This window comes from Scylla paramamosain, chromosome 14, assembly GCF_035594125.1.
Source record: "Scylla paramamosain isolate STU-SP2022 chromosome 14, ASM3559412v1, whole genome shotgun sequence".
Classification (NCBI taxonomy): Eukaryota; Metazoa; Arthropoda; class Malacostraca; order Decapoda; family Portunidae; genus Scylla; species Scylla paramamosain.
In genome coordinates this window covers 5,594,923-5,619,922 of record NC_087164.1, presented here as the reverse complement: position 1 = coordinate 5,619,922, position 25,000 = coordinate 5,594,923, and the positions used below count along the sequence as shown (strand labels likewise).

The 25,000-nt window shown below is 39.5% G+C and overlaps 2 protein-coding genes and 1 long non-coding RNA gene across 3 annotated transcripts in view; 2 read left to right on the top strand and 1 right to left on the bottom strand.

Moving 5' to 3' along the window:
* The window catches only part of LOC135106800 (uncharacterized), a 69,785-nt gene extending 62,976 nt beyond the window's left edge, over nucleotides 1-6,809 (top strand). The window contains exons 2-3 of the mRNA XM_064016119.1: nucleotides 2,219-2,389; nucleotides 3,326-6,809. Coding sequence (XP_063872189.1) covers nucleotides 2,219-2,389; nucleotides 3,326-3,546 — 392 coding nt within the window. The 3' untranslated portion in view covers nucleotides 3,547-6,809. The remainder of the gene's footprint in view (nucleotides 1-2,218; nucleotides 2,390-3,325) is intronic.
* Nucleotides 6,810-16,044: 9,235 nt separating this feature from the next.
* On the top strand, nucleotides 16,045-22,058 carry LOC135106794 (uncharacterized). The gene is made up of 3 exons (XR_010271468.1): nucleotides 16,045-16,450; nucleotides 18,439-18,536; nucleotides 21,065-22,058. It is a non-coding gene; the product is annotated as an uncharacterized LOC135106794 (long non-coding RNA).
* Nucleotides 22,059-24,652: 2,594 nt separating this feature from the next.
* LOC135106797 (uncharacterized) overlaps nucleotides 24,653-25,000 on the bottom strand; it is a 5,035-nt gene continuing 4,687 nt past the window's right edge. Inside the window, exon 6 of the mRNA XM_064016112.1 lies at nucleotides 24,653-25,000. This exon is cut by the window's right edge and continues 17 nt beyond it. Coding sequence (XP_063872182.1) covers nucleotides 24,897-25,000 — 104 coding nt within the window. The 3' untranslated portion in view covers nucleotides 24,653-24,896.

Genomic DNA, 25,000 nt, shown 5'->3' with positions numbered 1-25,000 from the left:
GTGATGTGACTTTATCAAAATGAAACGAATATACGAGGAGAATGATGTTTAAATTGCAATATCATTAACTACTGTGACTAAACAAACAGTAGACATCAAAACGTACTCGTGTTATTTCGTGGCATGGCTCCTCGACAGCTTTGTCTCATGTCCTTCGTGGCCGTCCCATCATCTCCATCAGCCGTGCTTCCTCCTCCCTCTTCTCCACTTCTTATCCCGTTTCACTCAGCAGCAGTCGACCATCTGCCTCCGGCAATGCATTACTTACAGTTCCCAAGCACCACGCACACGTACACGTACACACAGACACAAACATACATACACACACACACACACACACACACACACACACACACACACACACACACACACAGGTTAGCTTCCTCCAGGCAGCCTTTTACTTCTATGAGCGATTCTTTGCAAGTGTTCTAGACTGGAGTTTTTGATGTGTGTGTGTGGGTGTGTGTGTGTGTGTGCGTGTGTTTCAAAAAGGTATTGTAGATAAGGTGTGGATGGATAGCACCACTACCAGTCAGGGAGAGGTAGTAAACTGTGTCAACCAAGGACAATTTGTTGGGATAATAGATCTAATACACACAGTCATGACTTCTACTCTGCGTTCATCACAGCCTCATAAGGTGACTAGCTTTACCCTCACCTCCTCCTTAACGCGGTCACCCGGCACTGTCTTATCTTATCAGCTTCCTGGCTCGCAGTGCTGCCTCTTGTCCGTCATCTACTGTATTCATCCACTGCCATCATCTCACTTTCTCCATTTATCATCTCGTTCTTTACGTGCATAGTACATTCCTAACTCACGCAGGCACACACACACACTCACACACACACACACACACACACACACACACACACACACACACACACATACACACACACACACACACACACACACACACACAGGTGGGAGGAGGCAAACAAGAGAAAGAAAAAAATAAAATGCTCTTAAACTACGATGTTTCCTTGGCCTTTTGTTCCATGGAGTGGCGTTTTTGTTCTTTCCGGTGAGACACAGACGAGCGCTGAGGACAGACCGGCTCGGTTCATTCCTTCCCACCACCTAACATCGGACAGTGGCAGTGACGCAGTGGCGCGGCCTCAGCGTGCCTCAGGCCATCACTCCCTCGCCACCACGCAAGACAGGACACGACGACATTTACAGGAATATATACTAAGAGAATGAACTATAGGGATGAAAGCCCGACCCATGGCTGTCCTTAGTGTTGCAGAAGTGTGAATAAAGCACGAGCGAGGGTGTGGCGCAGACCACACTGGGGCTCCAGCTGCCGTCTGCTGTGGTTCAGTGAGAGTTAACATTTAGTATTTAGACAGCTGAGTGCTGTTCTCATGCGTTATATAGTTGGTATAATCACATCTACTTTTTTTTATATATAGTATTATTCAATTATATTTCGTTCATGAATACAGAGTTTATTTAATGTACAAATAATGGTGAACTTTACCTTTCCTGTCATCTTCCATATATACTGCGTATTTTCTCAAAATTATTCCATAGCTGCATTCCTCCTTCTTTAAGGAGTCTCTTTAGTATTGTGGACGGAAGTAAAGATTGGGCTGCTCAGGAGGATCCGAATTCGACGAAAATAATACTAAAGAGAAAAAAAAATCGAAATTCATCATTATATAGGCCACGTTACGGTAATTTTCTGAATCGTGGACACTTAATAAAAAAATGTTGTTTCGTAATAGTGCACGTGTATCCTGCATGCATTTCAGTGAAAGAAATTTATATTCCGTTTATTACTATATTTATGAAAGCAAATTTCCTTGAGTGAAATCAATCCAATAAACCTCTCTCTCTCTCTCTCTCTCTCTCTCTCTCTCTCTCTCTCTCTCTCTCTCTCTCTCTCTCTCTCTCTCTCTCTCTCTCTCTCTCTCTCTCTTTGTGTGTGTGTGTGTGTGTGTGTGTGTGTGTGTGTGTGTGTGTGTGTGTGTGTGTGATGCGGGACGCGCCTTTGGGTGGAGACATCTTCAAGGCGGTGACGTGGACCACAAGTGTCAGGATCCCTCCAGCAAACATTCTCGCTACCGTCAGGCCGCAATCTGACGTCTCCCCAAACTGTTAACGCAATCCTGCACTTCAGTCAGTCCGGCTGCAGTAACAAATAACATTCTGATTCTGATCGTTGACACATTCTGCCTGTGTACATAATTATTAATAATTGTGCTTCTTTTGCAGGAATGGCGATCAAGTGTTACGTGTGCAACAGTCACATCGACAAGGACTGTGCAACCCTCCCAGCAGACAAAGCCGATCAGTTTCTTCAACCCTGTGAGAATCGGAACAACGGAGAGCAATACAACTTGTGTAGGAAACTTGACATGTACCTGGACATGGACTTCGGCGAAAGTGAGTTTCTCTACGGCAATACCGGCGTGTTTGCCTGACTGTTAACTACTGGAGACGTAAACTTCTAATTTTTCCTTACACATCAGTTCCAAGTTCTTCTGTAGTTCTCTTTTCCTCCCCCCTTCTCTCTCTCTCTCTCTCTCTCTCTCTCTCTCTCTCTCTCTCTCTCTCTCTCTCTCTCTCTCTCTCTCTCTCTCTCTCTCCCCTACATAATATTACATAAGTATATACTTTCTTTATCCTGCTTTTCTTCTTTTAATAAATTCTTAATAAAAGCCCTACCGGAAGCCTTTTCTTTTCTAGTCGTAGCTTCGCCTGTTCACCAACTCTCGTGACGTGGCACAGACCATTTCTGGTCTCTTATAGGAAACACACACACACACACACACACACACACACACACACACACACACACACACACACGGACAGGCATGATCGAAACTCCCATGCCTCATTTCTGTATCTCTGCTAGATGAATAAGGACAACCAAGGACAACATATGTACACCCACTTACATCTTTTGGTCTTGGAGACAGCAGCGTGAAAAGAGAGATGCCCAAACTATATGCGCTGATCCTATATTTGAAACAAGACAGGGCCAGCTGATGTAGATTTATATCGGTCATAATTATAAAATGAAGCATTGTTTTCATACAGAACATTTATGATTCACTGATCCAGCTTGTTGGAGCACATAGATATGTTGAACACTTGATGGCATTATGATAATTAACAAATCCACAACTTTTCAGCTCAAACAATAAAATTTGGCAGCAAAAAAAGTAATTAATTGCAAACATACGTACCTCTTCCTGTCAATACACATTAACTTAATAATCAGCACTGAGGAGTCGGCAGAAAGAAAGAAATGTGTAAAGCGTTCATGAGGACTTGAAACCAAATCACAAACATTGCTAACACTTCACTGTATTGCAGAACACCCAGCGGAGAACCGTATCCACCGAGACTGCGGCTGGATGGAGAAGGAGGAAACCAAGGACCAGATGAGCGACTGTTACTACAAGAGCGGCTACAACACTCGCACGTGGGTCTGCTCCTGCAAAGATGACGGCTGCAATCCCGCCTCAATGCCCTCCGTCGCCGCCTTCCTCCTGCCCCTCCCTGCCCTTGTCGCCGTCCTGAGGGGGCTATACTAGCCTTCCTGTCCTTATCCCTCCCCTTCCTCCCTCCTCTTACATTTTCTTTCTAAATGACCGGTGCACTTCTGTCTCCCTCACTTCCTACAGGTAATCGCTCTTCCATTTCTCCTCCAAATATGTCTCTTTCTGTCCATGCTGTGGTTATTGCTGTGTTGTCTGCTCAGCGTCCCCCCTCCCCTTCTCCGCCACTCCTCCCCTCCCCATTCCCGTGGTAGATGGTAGTGGAGGCACATTAGTCCCCTAGAAGATAATGAGGCACAAACGTAGACCTTCCAGGTGTAAAATGAAAAAAAAAATGAAAAAGGTTAAAAAAAATGGTTCCGCTTTTCCACGAATCATTGTTTTGTTTTGAATAATTAAAGGCAAGAGCCACTGATCGTGCTTCTATCGCTGAAAGGTAAACATCCCCTTGCCGAGTGGCATCACGAGCCTGGCCCTCCGTCAGGCAGTCCAGGCCGGCGGCGGCGGGTCTAATACCGCAGGGTCGCCGGCAAGCGACAGCTCAAGGGCACAGTTGTGATCTCATAGTCAGAACCTTCACTGTAGATAAAATTATTACGCAAGAATCAACGCCTTTTCCATATAGTGTAGATTTAATCTAGTAATTGTTAATTGTTGCGACAGATGAATGTAGGGCGTATATATGCGTTGATTTAAGTTTTGTTGATGTTAGCTTTGAGTCAAAATTTTGTAGATTAGATCACCTCACTCCAAATGCAATACTATATAATTAATTGATTTTTTCTGATGACGCAGCTCAAGTGAGAGTCATGTTAGAACGAGCGAAACTTCAAGTCATACTTTTTTATCTAACGACCGTGCCACCCACTCTCGCCGTGACGCCATGGTCGACACACAGCAATGACAGGGACATCGTGCTTCCCCACCCGGCCTCAGCGGCACCTCGTCGAGGCCGACCGCGTTATTGATCGTGTCTTAACCCTGGAGGTCAGAATCAAAATTTTATGGTGGAGAAGAGGAAGCGTGGGATGGTAGAGACAAGATTTTTCTCTTTATTTTTCTACTGAGTAGAAAACATTATACAGTTCGGGAGGCGAGATGCGCGTTAGCAGGAAGCAATAAGAGTGTGTCGCGGGGGGTCGGGGGGGACAGGGTGTGGGCTGGCCCTACCAAGCTCCACCACTCAGATCGGCCTTGTGATGAGAGAAACTTACATGAAAATGGGAGGCTTACATTTCTAATCGGTCAAGTTATCCATTGTATTTATCGAAAAAGACAGCAAAATGGCTGGTTTTAGTAAACAGGAAGTGTTTATAAGGACATAAGAACATTAGAAAATAAGGGGGGCTGCAAGAAGCCATCGGGATTACAGGTAGCAGTCCCTGTATGAAGCATGATTATCTCTTTCCACCTATCAAATCCATCCACAAATTTGTGAAATCTTCTTTTAAAGCTCCCTAACAACCTGGTTATTGGGTCTATTCAAATCATTTACCACTCTGAGAATAAATTTCTTATCTCTTCTTAAATCAAACTTTGGGCTCCCGTCTTCAAAGATATGAAATTAAATAGCACGTCATCTCACAGTAGTCTTCAACAACTTGTCTCATTGCTACGTGCCTCTCAAACAGTCTCAAAAGAGCAGCCCCATTGGTATAGAAGATTAGCCAACACCTACCATGTCTTAAGTCACACTGCTGGACAGACTACATAAATCATGAACATGACTATGGACAAGCCTTATGTCTAACACATTCTTACCAGCCTTTATAAGATATTAAACTACAAATCAAGTTACTATTCTTGGCTGGTTATAAAGGCCAACTGTATCACACCCAACGTGAAACCTCTTAGTGATGGATCCTCAGCAGGGCTTGGAACTTCTTTTGCTCATAGTGACGAGGTAAAAGTAAATGAAAAGATGGAACTGTTTTTGCTCATTGTGACGAGGTACGGAGTGAGTGAAGAGGTAGCAAGTTGAAGTTAGTCACACTGTCTTACTAGTCATGAAGATTTTCATAAAAGACAACCATAATTATTTATTTTTGATGTGTCTAGTATTATTCTTCTATCTCATCAAATAAATACGCAGAGACAATGTACTAAGACAGAGAGAGCAGGTTCGGTCGGCTCTGGGAAGTGTCCGAGCTTAGAAGGATTGACACATAAATGGTAGTGGGACGCGATAAAGTGATGTTGGTGATTATATGAAGTAAATGATTTGTTTTTATATGTTCAGGAACTGTCACGGATCAATTGCTTCGTCCTCTCTAGAAGCTCTAAGAGAAAGCACCATGAAATATAAATATTGCAAAACAGCAACTGTATTGACGTATCAGATGACAGCCGACCATCACTCGGCAGCAAGCAAGGGTTGTGTCCTAAACAGGTGGGCCTCGGCGGGCCGATCACACCCTGAGGCGACCGAGCTGAGTCTCTTGACCTGTGGCCTCCAACACAGTGTCACGATTGTGACTGTTCACACGTAAGATATTGCTAAATTAGGTTTATGAAATGTACATATATATTTTCACAAATTTAGAAAAAAAAAATATACACTCTGATCACTTTTAGAGTTTTCAACTTGGTGAAAACGACGATCTTCAGTTTTTAATCTCGAGCGCCTCATAGGCGTGTCCCTCAACACACTAACTCAAGATGACCAACTTTAGCTTCTTTAAAAGCTCGCAACATGACCCAAACTTGGACGCTATGTCGAGAGTATTTGGTGTCAAGTAAATAATTGTCACTGATATGAAAGACATTGTATGCAACGAATAATAGGTACTGAGAGTGATAGGTATGCAAAGGTACGTTTCCATGGGAGTGTGTGGTAGGATGTAGGACAAACCCTTGCGTGCGTGGGCTCTCTGCCACACTTAGGAGGCACTTTGTACACTAGACTGAGATACCTCAACACGTACACGAACCACAACACCAACGGAGTCCAGCCAAGGATCCAGCGACGGGCGAGAATATTAGTTTTATTCCGTCTCAGATTTGCGTCCGTAACCGAGAGAAGGCTGTGCCGGCGGTTGGTCGTCGGCACGACGCGCTGAAAACGTGACGTCGGTGCCAATTTGTGCCATTGCTGTTCTGATTGTTCATTGTAATGTTGGACTCTATCTTGTGAAATACTATTTTGTATTGGAAGATATTTTCGTAACAGAGAAGTATCAATTGAGAAAGACCATCCCCTGTAAAAGTGTAACATATTGCCGTTGAAGTTTCAGATATTAATACTGTTTTCTTTATAACACTATTCTTTTCTTGCATGTAAATAAAAGCTAAATAGGTAACTAGACTAGTATGGATCACCCTGGCATGCGTTTCTTGATCAATCGGGATCTGTAGATGGACGTAGAGGGATGCCCTTTACATCCCGCCTGACACGCCACCATCTGCCCGCCATCCACTCCCTGCCCGCCCGGCCACGCTGCGCCATGGCGGCAGAGCGGTGAGTGAGACTTCCACACCAGCGAGGACCACCAGGTAACCAGTGATCAGAACAGCGAAACATGACGTGCACCTTAAAGATGTAAAACACACACACACACACACAGACACACACACACACACACTCACTCATTTCTGTCGGAAAGATTACTTCCTCATTGGTGGATTTATATCTTCTTTCTTTTTAACAGAGTACAAAAAATACATCCCCATTCACTGCACCACCACCATCCTCATAACTAACACTACTTCCAGATGGTACCACTGCTATCACATCTATCTCTAAAACTGTACCCTTCGCTCAGACCTTTGCTATAAACTCTACCTCAGATGATTCAGGAGTTCTTCTCTCCCCTCCACCTTCTGGGTACTTCATGCTACCTATTAAAATTCTTCGCAGTGATGTTTTCCATGCCCTCGCTGGCCTAAACCCTCGGAAGGTTTATGGACCTGATGGGGTCCCTCCCATTGTCCTCTGAAACTGTGCCTCCGTGCTTGCGCCTGTGTGTGTGTGTGTGTGTGTGTGTGTGTGTGTGTGTGTGTGTGTGTGTGTGTGTGATGTATTTGATCCCATTCCAAAGCTATAATGTACTCAGTCCTCAAACTATAATTTTAAAATAATGACTTCTTATCAAGAGAAACTCAGTACGCGACGTGATCTTCATTCAGGAATTACTACAAAATATGTCAGCACCGATTGCCACCTCATTCACACACACACACACACACACACACACACACACACACTGATTAAGAAAAACTATCGAGGGGTATTGTAAATAACAAAGTAGGAAAAATAACAATAACAGTTTTGGTGAAAGTCACGATAGAAGCATGAGTTGACTTTTATGAATGTTAATACTTCATCTCCTTCTCGAGCATGTTGGCTGCATCATGAAAATAGCATTGATAAAGTGCACCTCCTCTCTGTTCACCAGGTAGGTAGAGTAAGAGAAGTTTTCTTACCTGGCAGCTGGCGAGTAGGAGTGAAAATTAAATAAAATGCACATAGTTTCCATTGTATTTCGTATGCATGTCTCCGTAAACATACAAACAAAATTGTCAGTAAATGTCAAGAGAGAAATGGACCTGTAAGTAAAACATGCATCATGGTGTTCTTCAGGCATCTACAGCCTGACGCACATGCACCGCGGGGCTGTGACACCATAAGCATGTTAAAATCTTTTAGGGATATTCTCGATATCATAAACATGGTACAGTATAATCTCGCTGCCGCATAGAATGATATCGTTGTATGAAAACGCCCGTAAGGCTTAGATTCTTCCTTCCATTAGAAAGTAAAACGATAATGGTGATTTATTTTTACACCATAGACCTACACCCACCAGTCCATCCCTCAAATAAACACTCGTAACTTTAAGAGCAGTCTATCTGCACAGGGAAGCTCGGTATAAGTGAGCCTGACCCTGCTCTCTACATTCTTCTGAAGAGCGATGTGTCTGATGAAAGAAGCTTCCCTCACACCGTCTACTTACAGGCCCGCGAGTCACGAGTGCATGTCGCCTTGAGGTTAAAAAGCATCACGTTACACTTCAACCCTCAGGATGCAGTATTTTATAATTTCATATTCTTTTTCGATAATTTTCTTACCTCCTAAATTGCTGATCGAAATTCGAAAATAAAAGTACTGCAATCTGAACTTTCTTTATATCATTTGACTACATGGTTTATGATCATTTAACACATTATAATCAAAACGAGCGAATATTCACATCCAAGTCATATCACATTTTTATTTTAACTTTATCATTAATTATGGTCTCATTTTCCATTGCGTTTCTCACATGTAATTAGTTTTCTAGAAGGTACCTACAAGAGATGGCTCCCTCTGTTTCCTGCCGCCGAGATGACAGAGGGAGAGGTAAGCTGTATGGAGGGAAGTCGTTCTGTTTTACACTTTTCGCCCACACCTAGCCTGCAAGTACTAGTTCCTCATGATTCAGCAGCTACCTTCGTGACAGGCTGGTATTTATTCTCCCAATATAATCGTATACGATAAGATTCATACTGTAGTGTATGACTGTAGTCAAAAGAGTATATTAATTCCCATTTTGTTATTACACGTGTTTCTTCCTATTTAGCTTCAAACGCTGAGTCTCTCGTCGGGGAGGCCGGAGGAGTCACCAGACTAATGGGCGCGCCTATTTCGTGAGCTGGATTTGTCATTAATTATATTAAATTCACTGGACTTGATCTAAAAGAAATCGCTATTGTAATTACAAGAAAAACTAAATTATATGATTAGATAATAAATTAAGTTATAAGCTCATCAGGCTTCAACGCCTAGGTTAGTAATACTTGAAAGTATAGCAACTTCATGAAAAGAATGCAGGAATATATGTACTGGATCAGGGGGTGCTGTGAACTCATCAATAATCCAGCTATGACCTCACTGAACGTTTCCCTTTCTGCCTCACAACACAGTCACACCCTGCCCTCTAAAGACAACTCTCTTTCTTCACACAAGTCTACATGCACCTAATACACGCACACTCTTAACTCAAAATTCTAAATTTATTATGGAGATTCCTACACCAGCCTCGGAGTTCCCGTCTGTAGAGGTGATCACAAATGTCTCCAAGTCTGACTGCTCTTCTGGTATCGCCCCTGAGTGTCTTGACACCAACCACAACCGCAACGATCTAACTTGCTCACGTGCTCACGCTCTTGAATCTTACGAATTTTAGTCACACTTAAACTAAATTTATCCGTGCTGTCTACCTCTCACCTAACTCCTCTGACTATAAAGAAATTCTTTGACTATTTAATTTCCAAAGTAAAGCACATCGTGACACTCTTTCCTTTCACCAAGATCTCCATTATTGTTTCACCACCAGCTTTGGTTTTTCTCCCCCTTCACTGCCAATCCTGGTGAACTAGCCTTTAACTCTGCAATCCTCCACGACCTAGAGTAACTGACACCAACCGTTGGGACACCAACTGGGTTGGTGTCCCAGTCTGTCTAGAGACGAAGGATTTGTTTGTCGTGTTGCTATCCCCATTTCAAACCCAGTTGCAATAAAGGATATGTAATTGTTTTAATAAGTAGTGATGGTTTATTAGTGATGGTGACTCTTGAGCGAAGAGTTCAGCTTTAGAAATAGATGTGATAGCAGTGGTGCCATCTAGATGAAAAAAAAAAGGAGGGAAAGAAGAAGAAGCAAAGTTATTGGAGATATTTTTGGCTAGATGCCAGAGGTCACGAGGGGAATTAGATCTTGAAAGATTTTCTCACTTTCTGTTAATGAATGAGTTTTTGGCTAGTTGGGGAACAGACTTGGCATGGTTCCGGGCAGAAAATATAAAGTGCATGAGATTCTGGTGATGGAAGGCTTAAGTACCTTTTGTGGGCCACCTCTCTATCATGTATAGGACGAGAATAACCTGTGTTAAACCAAGGTTTGGAAGGTTTAGGGTCTCTCTGTCTGAGTTAAATCAGACTTTGGAATGTTTAGGATGAGAGAAAGAGTGAGGAATTTACGCCTACATGACAGACACTATCACCGCTGTTAGCTGTGCAGCACACTGAGACGGGTCTCTGAAATGGAAGCAGTAGTCATTTCAAGTAAAATCAGAATGATACCTCCTCAGGTCCCCCAATTAACAGAGGCAAAACGCCAGAGGCACCTCCGCTTTGGCGGATCCTGAGGAGATATTGGAGCGATAGGACAAAATACAGATATGGAGGAGCCAAATGGAGATGACAGAGTGACAGCATAAGGAGAAGGATTAGAGGTTATGAAAAGGTCAAGAATGTTGGGCGTATCTTCAAGGTCAGAATACGAGAAGGCGATGCAGTAGTTGCTCTAGATCATGGAGCATAGCAAAGTTAAAGGCTAGTTCACCAAGTTGGATAGTGAAGGAAGAGAAAAGCCAAAGCTGGTGGTGAACATTGAAGTCTCTAAGAATGGAGGTCTCCGCGAAAAGGAAGATAGTCAAGACGGGCAAAACAAATTCCGTGTTGTTTAATTTATCAAAACTCAGTTGCTCCATCTATCAACTCGACACAACATTCCAGATAACTAGCCTCTCTTCTTCGATGACATTCAACTGTCCTCTTCTCCTGCACTGAACATGCTCGGTCTGTCCTTTACTAATAATCTGAACTAGAAACATCACATCTCATTTCTAGCTAAAACAACTGCCATGAATTTAGGCGTCTGGGTCGTCTTACCTCCTTTCCAACCCTGTTACATTTGTGCAAGAGCCCGTCCACGTACGGAATATGCATTATATGTATGGGGGAGAGGTGTCCAATTGCACTACTCTTATGGACAGCGTGGAGTTAAAAATTTTGTCCTATCAACTCCTCTAACTGATCATCTTAGCTTCTCTCTCTTCGCCGCAGTGTTACATTTCTTGCAATCTTATACCGCTATTTTGATCCTACGCTCACTGCTCTTCTGATCTTACTAACTGCATGCCTTTTCTTACTCCAGCGGCCTCCCTGCACAAGACTTTCTATTTTCTCACGTCCCTATTCTGTCCATCTCTGCACTGCAAGAGTTAACCATTATTCTCAGTCAATCATTCTTTTCTCTGGTAAACTCTGGAACTCCCTGTTTGCTTCTGTATTTCCTCCTTCCTAAGACTTGCTTTTTTTTTTTTTCAAGAGTAGGGTTTCAAAAGTTATTCTTCAGTTTTAGATGATCCTTTTGATCTCAGTGGACTTTTTTTCGTTTTTTTTTTTTTTTTTTTGTCATCCTAAGCCAATGCCCATCTTACAAAAAACGGTCAAAGGGTTGGTGTCCCAGTCTGTCTAGGGACGAAGGATTTGTTTGTCGTGTTGCTATCCCCATTTCAAACCCAGTTGCAATAAAGGATATGTAATTGTTTTAATAAGTAGTGATGGTTTATTAGTGATGGTGACTTATAGTATATACTCAGTGTTGTGATTTTTTGCGTAGTTGTATAAGTGATTTGCTTACATTACGTCTCAACGTACTACCTTCTTTTTGGTGACTGTGGACGGTGTTACAGTTCATGCTACTATTACTAATACCTTGCTACTACCGTGCTGTGGTATAAATGAAGATCAAAGCAGCCAGATATTACGCATGTCCTGAGCCGAGATAGCTATAAACATCTGCTTTGAAGCTGACCTTCAATAATCACACACACACACACACACACACACACACACACACACACACACACACACACACACACACACACACACACACCAAAAAAAAAAAAAAAACGAAAAGGACGGTTGCTGAAAATTTAGGTTTCTGACGCTTGAGTTTAATAATAATCCATTTTGGAGAATGGTGACTGTTTACAGAACTTCAGTGCTCGCGATTATGAAAGCTGTTAATAATTCTTGAGCTTCCCACTGTAGAAAAGACCTTTTTGGTGAAACTTTTGATGTTGTCTTGGATATAACAAAAGCTTTTCATAGAGTCTGGCACAAAGCTTTGATTTCCAAACTACCCTCTTACGGCTTCTATCCTTCTCTATGTAACTTCATCTCAAGTTTCCTTTATGACCGTTCTATTGCTGCTGCGGTCACTGTTCTTCTCCTAAATCTATTAACAGTGGTGTTCCTCAAGGTTCTATCCTGTCATCCACTCTCTTCTTATTATTAATCAATGACCTTCTAAACCAAATTTTTTGTCCTATCCACTCCTACGTTGATGATACCACCCTGCACTTTTCCACGTCTTTTCATAGAAGTCCAACCCTTCAGGAAGTAAACAGTTCACGCAGGGAAGCCACAGAACGCCTGACTTCTGATCTTTCTAAAATTTCTGATTGGGGCAGAGCAAACTTGGTATTGTTCAATGCCTCAAAAACTCAATTCCTCCATCTATCAACTCGACACAACCTTCCAGACAACTATCCCCTCTTCTTCAATGACACTCAACTGTCCCCCTCTCCTACACTGAACATCCTCGGTCCGTCCTTTACTTATAATCTGAACTGGAAACTTCACATCTCATCTCTAGCTAAACCTTCTTCTATGAAGATTTTAAGCGTTCTGAGAAGTCTCCGCCACTGTTTCTCACCCACCCAGCTGCTAACTCTGTACAAGGGCCTTATCCGTCCATGTATGGCGTATGCTTCACATGTCTGGGGGGTTCCACTCATACCAGGGTGAAATCAATAGCTTTTCGTCTCATCAATTCCTCTCCTCGAACTGACTGTCTTCAGCCTCTCTCTCATCGCCGCAATGATGCATCTCTAGCTGTCTTCTACCACTATTTTCATCCTAACTGCTATTCTGATCTTGCTAACTGCATGTCTCCCCTCCTCCCGCGGCCTCGCTGCACAAGACTTTCCTCTTTCTCTCACCCCTATTCTGTCCACCTCTCCAATGCAAGAGTTAACCAGTATTCTCAATCATTCATCCCTTTATCTGGTAAACTCTGGAACTCCCTGCCTGCTTCTGTATTTCCACCTTCTTATGACTTGAATTCTTTCAAGAAGGAGGTGTCAAGACACTTATCCTCCAATTTTTGACTTCCACTTTGGACCCTTTTATGAGACTGGCAACTTAGTTGTTTTTTTTTTTTTTGTTTGTTTCCCTTGGCCAGTGTCCCTCCTACATGGAAAAAAAATCCACTTCTGTGGTGATGATACTGCTCCGCACTTTCCCACATCTTTTCGTAACGCCCAACCCTTCAGTAATTAAATAACGCGTGCAGAGAGGTCACAGAACGCCTGTTTTCTGATCTTTCAAAAACTGAATGGAGGAGTTTATAAATAACCGTCAACAAATCTCCAATAAAGCAGTTATCTTACCCTTCAACATATACTCATGCTTTTATCCTAAAAGACACATGCAAATAATTCATGATTCCAAGAACATTATCACAGCCTACTGGAAAACAGAGATGCATCGTGAATGTACGTCTAGACACAATTTGGATTTCTTCCAACCTTCATTTCAGTCGGTCTGTAAGTTTATGATCAGCCTAAGTGTGTGGACGACTTAATTAACACAAGAGACTACTGCTATGCTGCGGCATTAAGATCAAGAGCTTTGGAGCTTTGGAGTGCATATGACGCATCTCTTGTCTTTTATTTACTCCATACTTTTCATAACATTACTCTGTTTAATACCTCTCACTGCGCTGTGCAATAGTTCACAACATTACAAGGGCAGCACAAAATCTATACAAGCACCGGCATGAAAGAAAATTAACTAAAAGAAAAGGTTTTCAACATGCAGCCTGCATAATGTTCAGAGGAGGCTGTTGAACGTAAAAAGACAAGCAACAGAGTAGTCTGAAAGCCAAGAATCCCGTATCATTACCAATCAATACGTTATAGCATTACATTTTCTCTCTCTCTCTCTCTCTCTCTCTCTCTCTCTCTCTCTCTCTCTCTCTCTCTCTCTCTCTCTCTATATATATATATATATATATATATATATATATATATATATATATATATATATATATATATATTTTTTTTTTTTTTTTTTTTTTTTTTTCTTTTTTTTCTTTTTATCATGTACGAGGAAAATAGCCAAGGCCAACAAAAATCTAAAAAAAAAAAAAATATATATATATATATATATATATATATATATATATATATATATATATATATATATATATATATATATATATATATATATATATATATATATATAAAGCCCACTGAGATGCCGGTCCCTGAACAGGGTCCGAAGTGATGGTCAAAAATTGAAGGATAAGTGTCTCGAAACCTCCCTCTTGAAGGAGTTCAAGTCATAGGAAGGTGGAAATACAGAAGCAGGCAGGGAGTTCCAGAGTTTACCAGAGAAAGGGTTGAATGATTGAGAATGCTGGTTAACTCTTGTGTTAAAGATGTGGACAGAATAGGGGTGAGAGAAAGAAGAAAGTCTTGTGCAAAGAGGCCGCGGGAGGAGAGGAGGCATGCAGTTTGAAAGATTAGAAGAGCAGTTAGCAAGAAAATAACGGTAGAAAATAGCTGGAGATGCAGCATTGCGACAATGAGAAAGAGGCTGAAGACTGTCAGTTAGAGGTGAGGAGTTGATGAGATGAAAAGCTTTTGATTCCACCCTATCTGAAAGAGCGGTATGAATAGAATCCACCCTCCCCCCATACATGTGAAGCATATTCTATACACGGACAGATAAGACCCTTATACAAAGTTAGCAGCTGGGGTGGTGAGAAAAGCTGGCGAAGACGTCTCAGAACACTTAACTTCATAGAAGCTTTTTTAGCTAGAGATAGGATGTGTGGGATGTGTTTTCAGTTTAGATTATAAGAAAAGGACAGACCAAGGATGTTCAGTCTAGAAGAGGGGGACAGTTAGTTGAGTGTCCTTGAAGAAGAGGGGATAGTTGTCTGGGAGGTTGGGTCGAGTTGATAGATGGAGGAACTGAGTTTTTGTGGCACTGACAAATACCAAGTTTGCTCTGCCACAGTCAGAAGTTTTAGGAAGATCAGAAGTAATGCGTTCTGTGGCTTCCCTATGTTTACCGAGGTGTTGGACGTCTATGAAAAGACGTGGAAAAGTGCAGGGTAGTATTATCAGCATAAGAGTGGATAGGGCAAGAAGTTTGGTTTAGAAGATCACTGATGAATAATAGGAAGAGAGCGGATGACAGGACAGAACCCTGAGGAACACCACTGTTAATAGATTTAGGAGAACAGTGACCGTCTACCACAGCAGCAATAGAACGGTCAGAAAGGAAACTTGAGTTGAAATTACAGAAGAAGGATAGAAGCTGTAGGAGGGTAGTTTGGAAGTCATAGCTTTGTGCTAGCTTCTATCAAAAGCTTCTGATATGTCTAATGCAACAATAAAAGTTTCACCAAAATCTCTAAAAGAGGAAGACTAAGATTCAATAAGATCAGATAGAGGGTTGTGAAGTAATAGATGTTTAAGAATCTTCCTGTTGAGGATAGATAAAAAAAAAAAAAAACTTAGGCAGGAAATTAAAGCAATATGATGATTGTTTGAGGGATTAGAACGGTCACCCTTTTTAGGAACAGGCTGAATGTAGGCAAACTTCCAGTAAGAAGGAAAGGTAGATGTTGACAGACAGACCTGAAAGAGTTTGACCAGGCAAGGCGCAATCACAGAGGCGCAGTTTCGGAGAACAATAGGAGGGTCCATTAGCCTTCCGAGGATTTAGGCCTGCGAGGGCATGGAAAACATCACTGCTAAGAATCTTAATAGGTAGCATGAAGTAGTTACACACAAATCCTAAGTTAGTCAAAATCCTTTGTCAATAAGACTATGACTAATGTATTAGTTCGAGCCTTCTTCAATGCAATTATTTATTATACTTTGGAACACTTGTTTCATAAAGAAAACACCTTATTTGTATATGTTTACAAGAAATGACAATCCATATGTAACCATAACATGGAAAATTAGTCAGAATTCAAGAATTTGAATTTATTACCTGGAAATTGGCTTGCCCTCCACATTCCTGGAGGGCCCTGCCACTGCGCCTTAAACAACACAAGAGTAACCTGCTCGCCTACTGGCTATCTTCCTGGTAAGTGATTTCATTAATTTCATACTGTATCCGTCCTGGTAAGTGATTTCATTAATTTAATACTGTATCCGTATATATTTATTAGATCTGGTTCATGTCATGTGATAACTGTTAAAATAGTACAACACAAGTACGGTCTCCCACCACCTTTGCTCAAGACCCAAGTCATCTTTACCTTTCTGCCATCCCTCTCATCCTCCTCGCTAACCTCTTTCCTCTCTTACTAACCACTTCTTTCGCTTTCCTCACTGTTTCCTTCCCCACTCATTCCCATCTTCAAATAGGGTGATATTGGTAACAGACATATATTCGTCTGGATACTGAAGAGATAGAGAGGGAGTTACATATGCAGATAACCCGTGTGCTTGGAAAAAAAAAAAAACACGCTTACTCCTCCCACATATCAACCATGTGGCCTGGTGTCATGTAGTGTGTGTTTGGGTGCAAAGCCGTGCAGATCCTGTGGTGTGTTGTAGAGTACTTCTGTAGTGTGTAGTGGATACGCATATGTGGGTTTAGCATGTGGTGCGCTGTATAATTTAGTTTAGTTTTGTCAACAGTTTTCAATTATTAAAGGATTAATTTGTGGCTCAGGTTTCTGTGACCCTGAGAAGGAGGCTTAAGCTAAGCAGTAAGTCCTTGTGGTGGGTGCAGTGGGTAAGCCCAGCAAGAAGGGGACAACTTTAAACTTTTGTACTCATTACAATTATATGCAGGTTTTGCCTAACACAACTGTGAGTACTGCAATATTGACCATGATAGTCGTAGGGTTATAAAACTTTGATGTGTAGTGAGTCTTACTGGAAATAGTAAAGCCATTATTGAATTTTTGCAGACATTTGTGTCAGTTTGTCACAGTTGAATTGCATCACCACATTGCTTGATATGGTGTTGTAGTTAAGGTTATGTAAATTAGGTTAGCTGATACTTATTAGGGTTACTTTCCTAAGAGGATATGTATGCAAGAGAATGTGTTGAGTTTCTTGAGTAGTAACTAAAAAAAATAGTCATTGTTTACTGAAAAAAAAAAAAAGTAAGAAGATAGGGGTGATGGCGATTAGCTTATCCCAGTAGCGGATTCAGATGAACAGCACCTGGTCATGTACCCCCACTCTCAAAACTTTGCTAATACAAATTACATCATCTAAGTAACCTCAAGAGCAAACATTTATTTCTAACTCCAGCCCCTCTTCCACATTGTTTTTACAAAGAAGCTAATGAAGCTTCTCATGTAACCCAACATATTTTAGAATTACAATATGGAAGACAGGCTGGAATAAGGAAAATCAGTAACAGAGACACTAGCCTACAATGTGAATTTCTCTGTCAAGTATATTAATACTCGTAGGAAAAGTAGGGAGCATATGATGTTGCTGTGCATTGTGTCTGTGCATTGTATCTGCTCATTTCCACCTGCTTGACCTTTTTAAGCCTGTGGTGAACTCGCATCCACTAGCCCGGGGGCACCTACCCCCATGATACATTCCCATGGTTTACCTTCCCCAAGTTTTCCCAGGTACCTATTTATCAACTATCCCAAAAAGGAAGGATGAACAGCAACAACAGCTGGTTTGGCTGTGCACCCAAGGCACTGATTGGTCTTAAACAGGTGCACTGAGGAGTGGTAGGCTGTCACAGAAACCACTCAGCTATGGAGGTGCAGGGACTGTGGTGTAAAGAGAGAAAGCCCATTTTAACTCACTCTGCCTGGGAATCAAACCTGAAATCTCTATTCAACCAATAAATTTTGGCTAGCAGAGTACCTATAGTGATCCTGCCAAAAAAAAATTTCTAGATACACCACTGGCATATTCTCATATTTTTTTCTTACATATTTAATAACTTTGACTAAATTCTGATAATTACAGAGAATTGACTTACAAAGAAACAAGTTTTGAGGAAAACAGGACTCATAATGCAATAGCTGATATGTATGAAATGTAGGAGACCATGTTGAAAAGAATTAATGATAAGTATTTCTTTCCCAGGGCTAGAAAATATGGAAGTGATGACCTGCTGAAGTACAGAATATATCATAATGACAGAAAGGCTCACTTGTCTTGTTTGGTGATCCTCTAACAGAAAAGTAATTAATAAATATATATATATATATATATATATATATATATATATATATATATATATATATATATATATATATATATATATATATATATATATATATATATATATATATATATATATATAAATTGAAAACTTCAAAATTTCAGTAAGTAATGGTGGACAACAGTGTGAATGTTCAAATTTTTAGCTTCTTCAGACAACAGTGTGAATGTTAATATTTTAGCTTCTTTATCTATTTGTGTATTATTAATATATTTGACATTATGAATGTTGAAACAAACATTTTTACCTGCAAATTGTGTAGATTTCTGGGTTTGATTCATCATTACACTTATGTCCACTCAGTAGATCCAACGTTTAGAGTTACTTGTGATATTGATGGGTGCAGTTTTTCATACAGATTTGTAAAGTGTTTATCTAGACACATTCATTCACATCATGTATTGTTTTACCACCGCCATCTTAATAGATTTAGAGATAAATTTTAAGTTAATGATAGTTCACATTTTGATTCAGAGATTAGAGCAGGTGTCCATAGTGAAGATCCTGATGACACAGAGGAAATCCTACCTAGTGATGGAAATGATATGGTAAATGAATGTACTTCACCAAAACTAAATATTAATTGGACCCATGAAATAGTCACAAGACTATTATTACTGAGAGAGGAGAAATGGCTCCCTTCTTTAGCTGCTAAAGATTTCATTTATCATTTACAAGACCTTTGGCTCTGCAGCAGATTGAAATTATGACAAAAGTAATAGGTAAACTGCAAGATAATGGAATAGATCCAAAAAACATTAGGTGATTTAATGAGTACCACATCAAATGCAGAAGCCTCATGCCATGCTCTAAGATCAGTATGCCAATTTGATACATATGTTAAAACCCATTTTAACTTTATTCTACCCAAAGAATTCATAATAGGAAATGATGAATGGCATCATCATGTCAATAAATTCCTATTTTCAGAAACACTGAAAGATTTCCTCCAATATGAAGATGTTTATAATGAGGTGGTCAATGGTCATAAAAGTAAAGACCTTGTTCTCAGAGATGTGTGATTGAATAATGATTGCAGATAATCCTCTTTTTGGTGCAGATCCCACAGCTCTGCAACTGATACTCTATTGTGATGAATTTACTGTGGTTAATCCTTTAGGCTCTAAAGTAAGAAAATACAATGTGGGAGCATTCTACATGACTGGGAAATTTACCATCAAAGTACAAAACGCAGCATATTTACTTAGTTTTTTTATTCACATCATTTGTTCTTCAGAGGTATAGCTTAAGTGAAATCCTTCATAGCTCTCACAAACCATAGCTAAGTAAGAACAAATGTCCTTTATCCTGCATGCTCCACATGAGTCTTACTTTATATTTTCCACTTGTAAATTTTCCATGCTTGAAATAAATCGTGTAGGCAAAAAAACTATGAAACGTCATTGCATACTAAAAAAAAAAAAAGCTCTGCTTAGCATGAAAATTTTTTATTTATTATTTTTTTTTTTTTTTTCCATTAGAATGAAACCCAATATGGTCTCCAGTGAAAAGTTATCAATTATTAGGGTTCTTGTTGTTTTTTAAGTTGCATGTTGCATGTTTCACACCTTCTACCTGCACTCCCACTTCAAGTTAATGTCTTATTTGTGTAGTCCATCTCACTATTGACTTTATAGGAAGAAAGTGTAAAATGTTTATAGAAAGAATATTAGAAGAGTTGGGTAATTTCACATTGTATATTGATAATTATAGTGGAAGGACTACTTGAATATACTTGTGTTGTTGATATCTTATTTTCCTTACTTTTTTTTAATATCAGGTTTGGTTATTATTATTATGCACAGTATTTACCTCTTCATCACCATATGTTTGCTTAGTTCTGCTGGGAATACATCTGCTTGGTGAAAGGAAAGATTGTCTTTACTCTGGTTAAATTTTAATACTTTTAGTTCTATGGCTAAATATGAATTTTTTAACATATTGTCATAATGTATAGTATTGTAGATTACTAACCCTGTAACCCATAAAGGACTGGGAACAGCTATAACCATTTTATGAGGTGATACCATATAGTGGTTCTAACAACAAATACAAGTCATATTTAGGGTTTAGTGTTGAAGCACCAGTCCCAGCGGTATTGAGATTAACGCCCCTCCCAGTCTCATGTTATTTTAGATACACCATTATATTAGTTTCTGCGCATGCACAAAAAATCAGTGTTTACTGTAATGTTATATTAGTTCCGCCATTATATTGGTTACTGGGCATGTGCAGAAATCAGTGTGTTTATATCTAAGCTAACCTAACCACCTAACTAATTTAATCTACATGATTTTGCAAAACATAATCTTACATGACAAAACCATTTTAGAGCTTGAAATTTGATTCTAATAACATCTTCACATTGTCTGTATGCATACATTTCTGAGTTCTAGGCATGTGCAGGAACAAATATAATATCACACCAGTGCTGCAAGGGTTAATAAATCTTAAAATGTCCCCAACTCATGCTGTTTTTTTCTTTAGGTACCAGAAGAAGATCTACAAACAGGGCACCATAGCATCATCATTCAACATGTTGGTGACATTAGTGTATCTAGCAAAAATTGTGTTTTACTTGACAGTATGCCTGTAGCTGAAACAACATGCATTGCTATGGCTGTAGCTGGATTAGCAGTAGGATTGTATGTATTCACTATTGAAAATTCCAAAGCCTTTAAACACTTTCCCAGTTTTATATCATCATATCTCTTAAATATTAAGTAAGAAAAAGGGAAAACTCAGAAATCAAAATCTGCAATGTTAAACCAAATGAAATAAAGATGGTAATGAGCTACAAGAATGCATGAATTTGGTCACACACACACACACACACACACACACACTTGTTCCTTATAGATTAGACTTACCTTTAGGATTAATGTTAAGTATTTCCCCAACCCCTCTGTACATTTTCAGTTTGTTAACTGCCTAAATAATAAACTGTTTATTATTATTATTATTATTATTATTATTATTATTATTATTATTATTATTATTATTATTATTATTATTACACACACACACACACACACACACACAAGCAGCCATACACATATGCATAAGTAAATATTTTTATGCAGATACATTAGAAGAGTTTTGTTTTCATTGTTTTCAGCATATTTTGCATAATATAATTAATGAATCCTATATAAACTATTTTCTTTACTTTCTACAGTTTTAAAGGATATGAACATGTATGTCTTATTCTGTTAAAACCATGTATTATGAATTATAAATTGTATGGGTTTTTTTCCTAGTCTTGATGAGGGGTCATGCATTACTAACTGTTAATGAATTTGATAGGTATATATCTCATTAGCTCATTAATTATAGAACAGACTGTAGGAGTTTGTGTTAAGATGTGTATATAAACCTGGGTCAGTACTTGTGTACATACATATAGAATGGCCAAATATACTTTTCTAGTGAATCATATTTTTCAAATCTATGAAGTGTAGTGAAATAATGAAGAGGTAGTATGTGGATTAAATTTATTAATTAATATTGGTTTAATTAATTCATATTCAATTAATATTGGTTTAATTAATTAATATTGGTTTAATTTATTTACCTAAATTTACTAATCTTATTTTTCATATAAATGAAATATTGTTTTAGAAAATTTCTAAATATATATATATATGTTTTTTTCTGAATATACAAAAATTGATGTACCATTTAATTTTACATTTTAATATATCAGATATCTCATCACATCCTTTCGAGACCCTAAAGGCCATAGTATGCCATAACTCATGACTAGCATAGGTACACTGTCTCTGTTCAGTCATTAGTGGACCATGTACTGTATTTTACCAGACAAAGGTGATCTGTTCTGCATATCAACAATATTCACATTATTTGCAACTGGTCAGTCATACTGGTTTGATGAAAGCCGTACTCATTGTTAACGATATGGTTATTCAAAATAGTGAACATTATGAACTAGTTTATTAGGTAGTCAAACTGTTTTGACAAAGGCCATACTCGGCTTGATCAGTGTGGTTAGTCAAATCAGTGAAAATTACGAACTAATTAGTCATACTATTGATGAAGGCCATACTTAGCTTGACCAATGCAGTTAGTCAAAACAATGAACATTATGAACTAGTTGGTCAGATTTTTTGACTAATGTCATTCTCAGCTTTACTAGTTGGTTAGTCATAATTTGACTAAGCCTGACTCAGCCTGACTAATTTTGCCACTCATTCTAGGCACCAAATTAATGGCAGACTAAGATAAGATAGTCAGCATGACTAACTTAGAATTCATTTGTAGAGGGTGGAGGAGATGGAGGAACAAGGTAGAATTTTTAGCAAAAGTTTGAGCGAAGAGTTCAGCTTTAGAGATAGATATGATAGCAGTGGTGCCATCTGGTTGAAATAAAAGAGGGAATGAAAAAGAAGCAAAGTTATTGGAGATGTTTTTGGCTTGGTGCCAAAAGTCACTAGAAGGGTTAGATCTTGAAAGATTTTGACACTATCTATTATTAATGGAGTTTCTGGCTAGTTGGAAAACAGACTTGGCATAGTTCCGGACAGAAATATAAAGTACACGAGATTCTGGTGATGGAAAGCTCAACTACCCTTTGTGGGCCACCTCTCTATCATGAATAGCACAAGAACAGGCTGTGTTAAACCAAGGTTTGGAAGGTTTAGGTCAAGAAAAAGGGAGGAATGTACGCCTCCATGCCAGACGCTATCACCTCTGTTATGCGCTTGGCACACAGAGATGGGTCTTTGTCACGGAAGCAGGAAAATCAAGCAAAATACCTCCTTAGGTCCCACCAACAAGCAGAGGCAAAACGCCTGAGGCACCTCCATTTAGGGGGATCCTTAGGAGGGATTGGAATGATGGCAACGGAGAAGAGAGGATAACATCATAAGCAGAAGGATTAGAGGTTAGGAATAGGTCAAGAATGTTGGGCGTATCTCCTCCAAGATGGTCAGGAATACAAGTAGGGTGTTGCACCAGTTGCTCTAGGTCGTGGAGGATAGCAAAGTTGAAGGCTAGTTCACCAGGATGGTCACTGAAGGGAGAGGAAACCCAAAGCTGGTGGAGAGCATTGAAGTCTCCAAGAATGGAGATCTCCACAAAAGGGAAGAGAGGCAGAATGTACTCCAGTTTGGAAGTTAAGAAGCCAAAGAATTTCTTATAATCAGAGGAGTTAGGAGCGAGGTACACAGCACAGATAGATTTAGTTTGAAAGTAACTCTGTAGTCATAACCAGATGATGGAAAACCTGGAAGATTCAAGAATTCAAGAGCGTGGGCATGAGAGCAGGTTAAGCCATTGCACACATAAGCGCACCATCTGGCTTTGGATTAAAAGTGAGGATAGAGAAAGTAGGGGAGAATAGAAAAGGGGCTACTGTCAGTTGCCTCTGACACCTGTGTTTCAGTGAGGAAAAGATGAGGTTTATTGGAGGAGAGGTGGTGTTCTACAGATTGAAAACTAGATCAAAGACAGCGAATGTTGCAGAAGTTAATGAAGAAAAAGTTGAGGGAGGTGTCAAGACAGTTAGGGTTGTTGTCAGAAGAGCAGTCCGACCTGGGGATATTTGTGATCCTCTCTCCAGATGGGGACTCCGAGGCTGGTGTAGGAGTCGCCATGATAATTTTTTATTTTGAGTGAGGGGTGTGTATGTAATTAGGTGCCTGTAGTTTTGTGTGAAGGAAGAGAGGTGTCTTTTGACAACTGTGAGACACAAAGAAAAACGTTCAGGGAGGTCACAGCTGGGTCTGATGATAAGTTCACAGTACCCCCTGATCCAATGTTTTAGACCTCACTGGGACTAATTATCGTTTCGGCAGGTGCCTACTGCCTCCTCCTTATCTTTATATATATATATATATATATATATATATATATATATATATATATATATATATATATATATATATATATATATATATATATATATATATATATATATATATATATATATATATATATATATATATATATATATATATATATATATATATATGCAGATCTTTGTTGTTTTACTGTTGTGAACTGTTATACTTTTCTTTCTTTTACAATACCGAGAGGAAAATAAAACATCTAATCTAACAAAGCGCCTCATTATTACTATCATTTTATTTAATCTGTATTATTATTCTTGTACTCAAGCTGTGCCCATTCACATTTCCATGATTTTTATCGTAATGAATTCAGTGGTGGAGAGTAGGCCATGAATATTATTGTTACTTTACGAAGAGAATTTGTCACTCACGCCAGGATCACTAGGACGCTATAGTGACCTTGATTAATCAAGTTTTGAAGCGAGCAAGGCGACTGATCTCTAAGATGTTCACGTTTGGAAGTTTCGCTGGAGCTTCAGAATGAAGACAAAGGTGTTGTCCACGAGCGTTGTCCATGGACTGTTTTCATCTATGACGCTTCTGACAGCCGCCG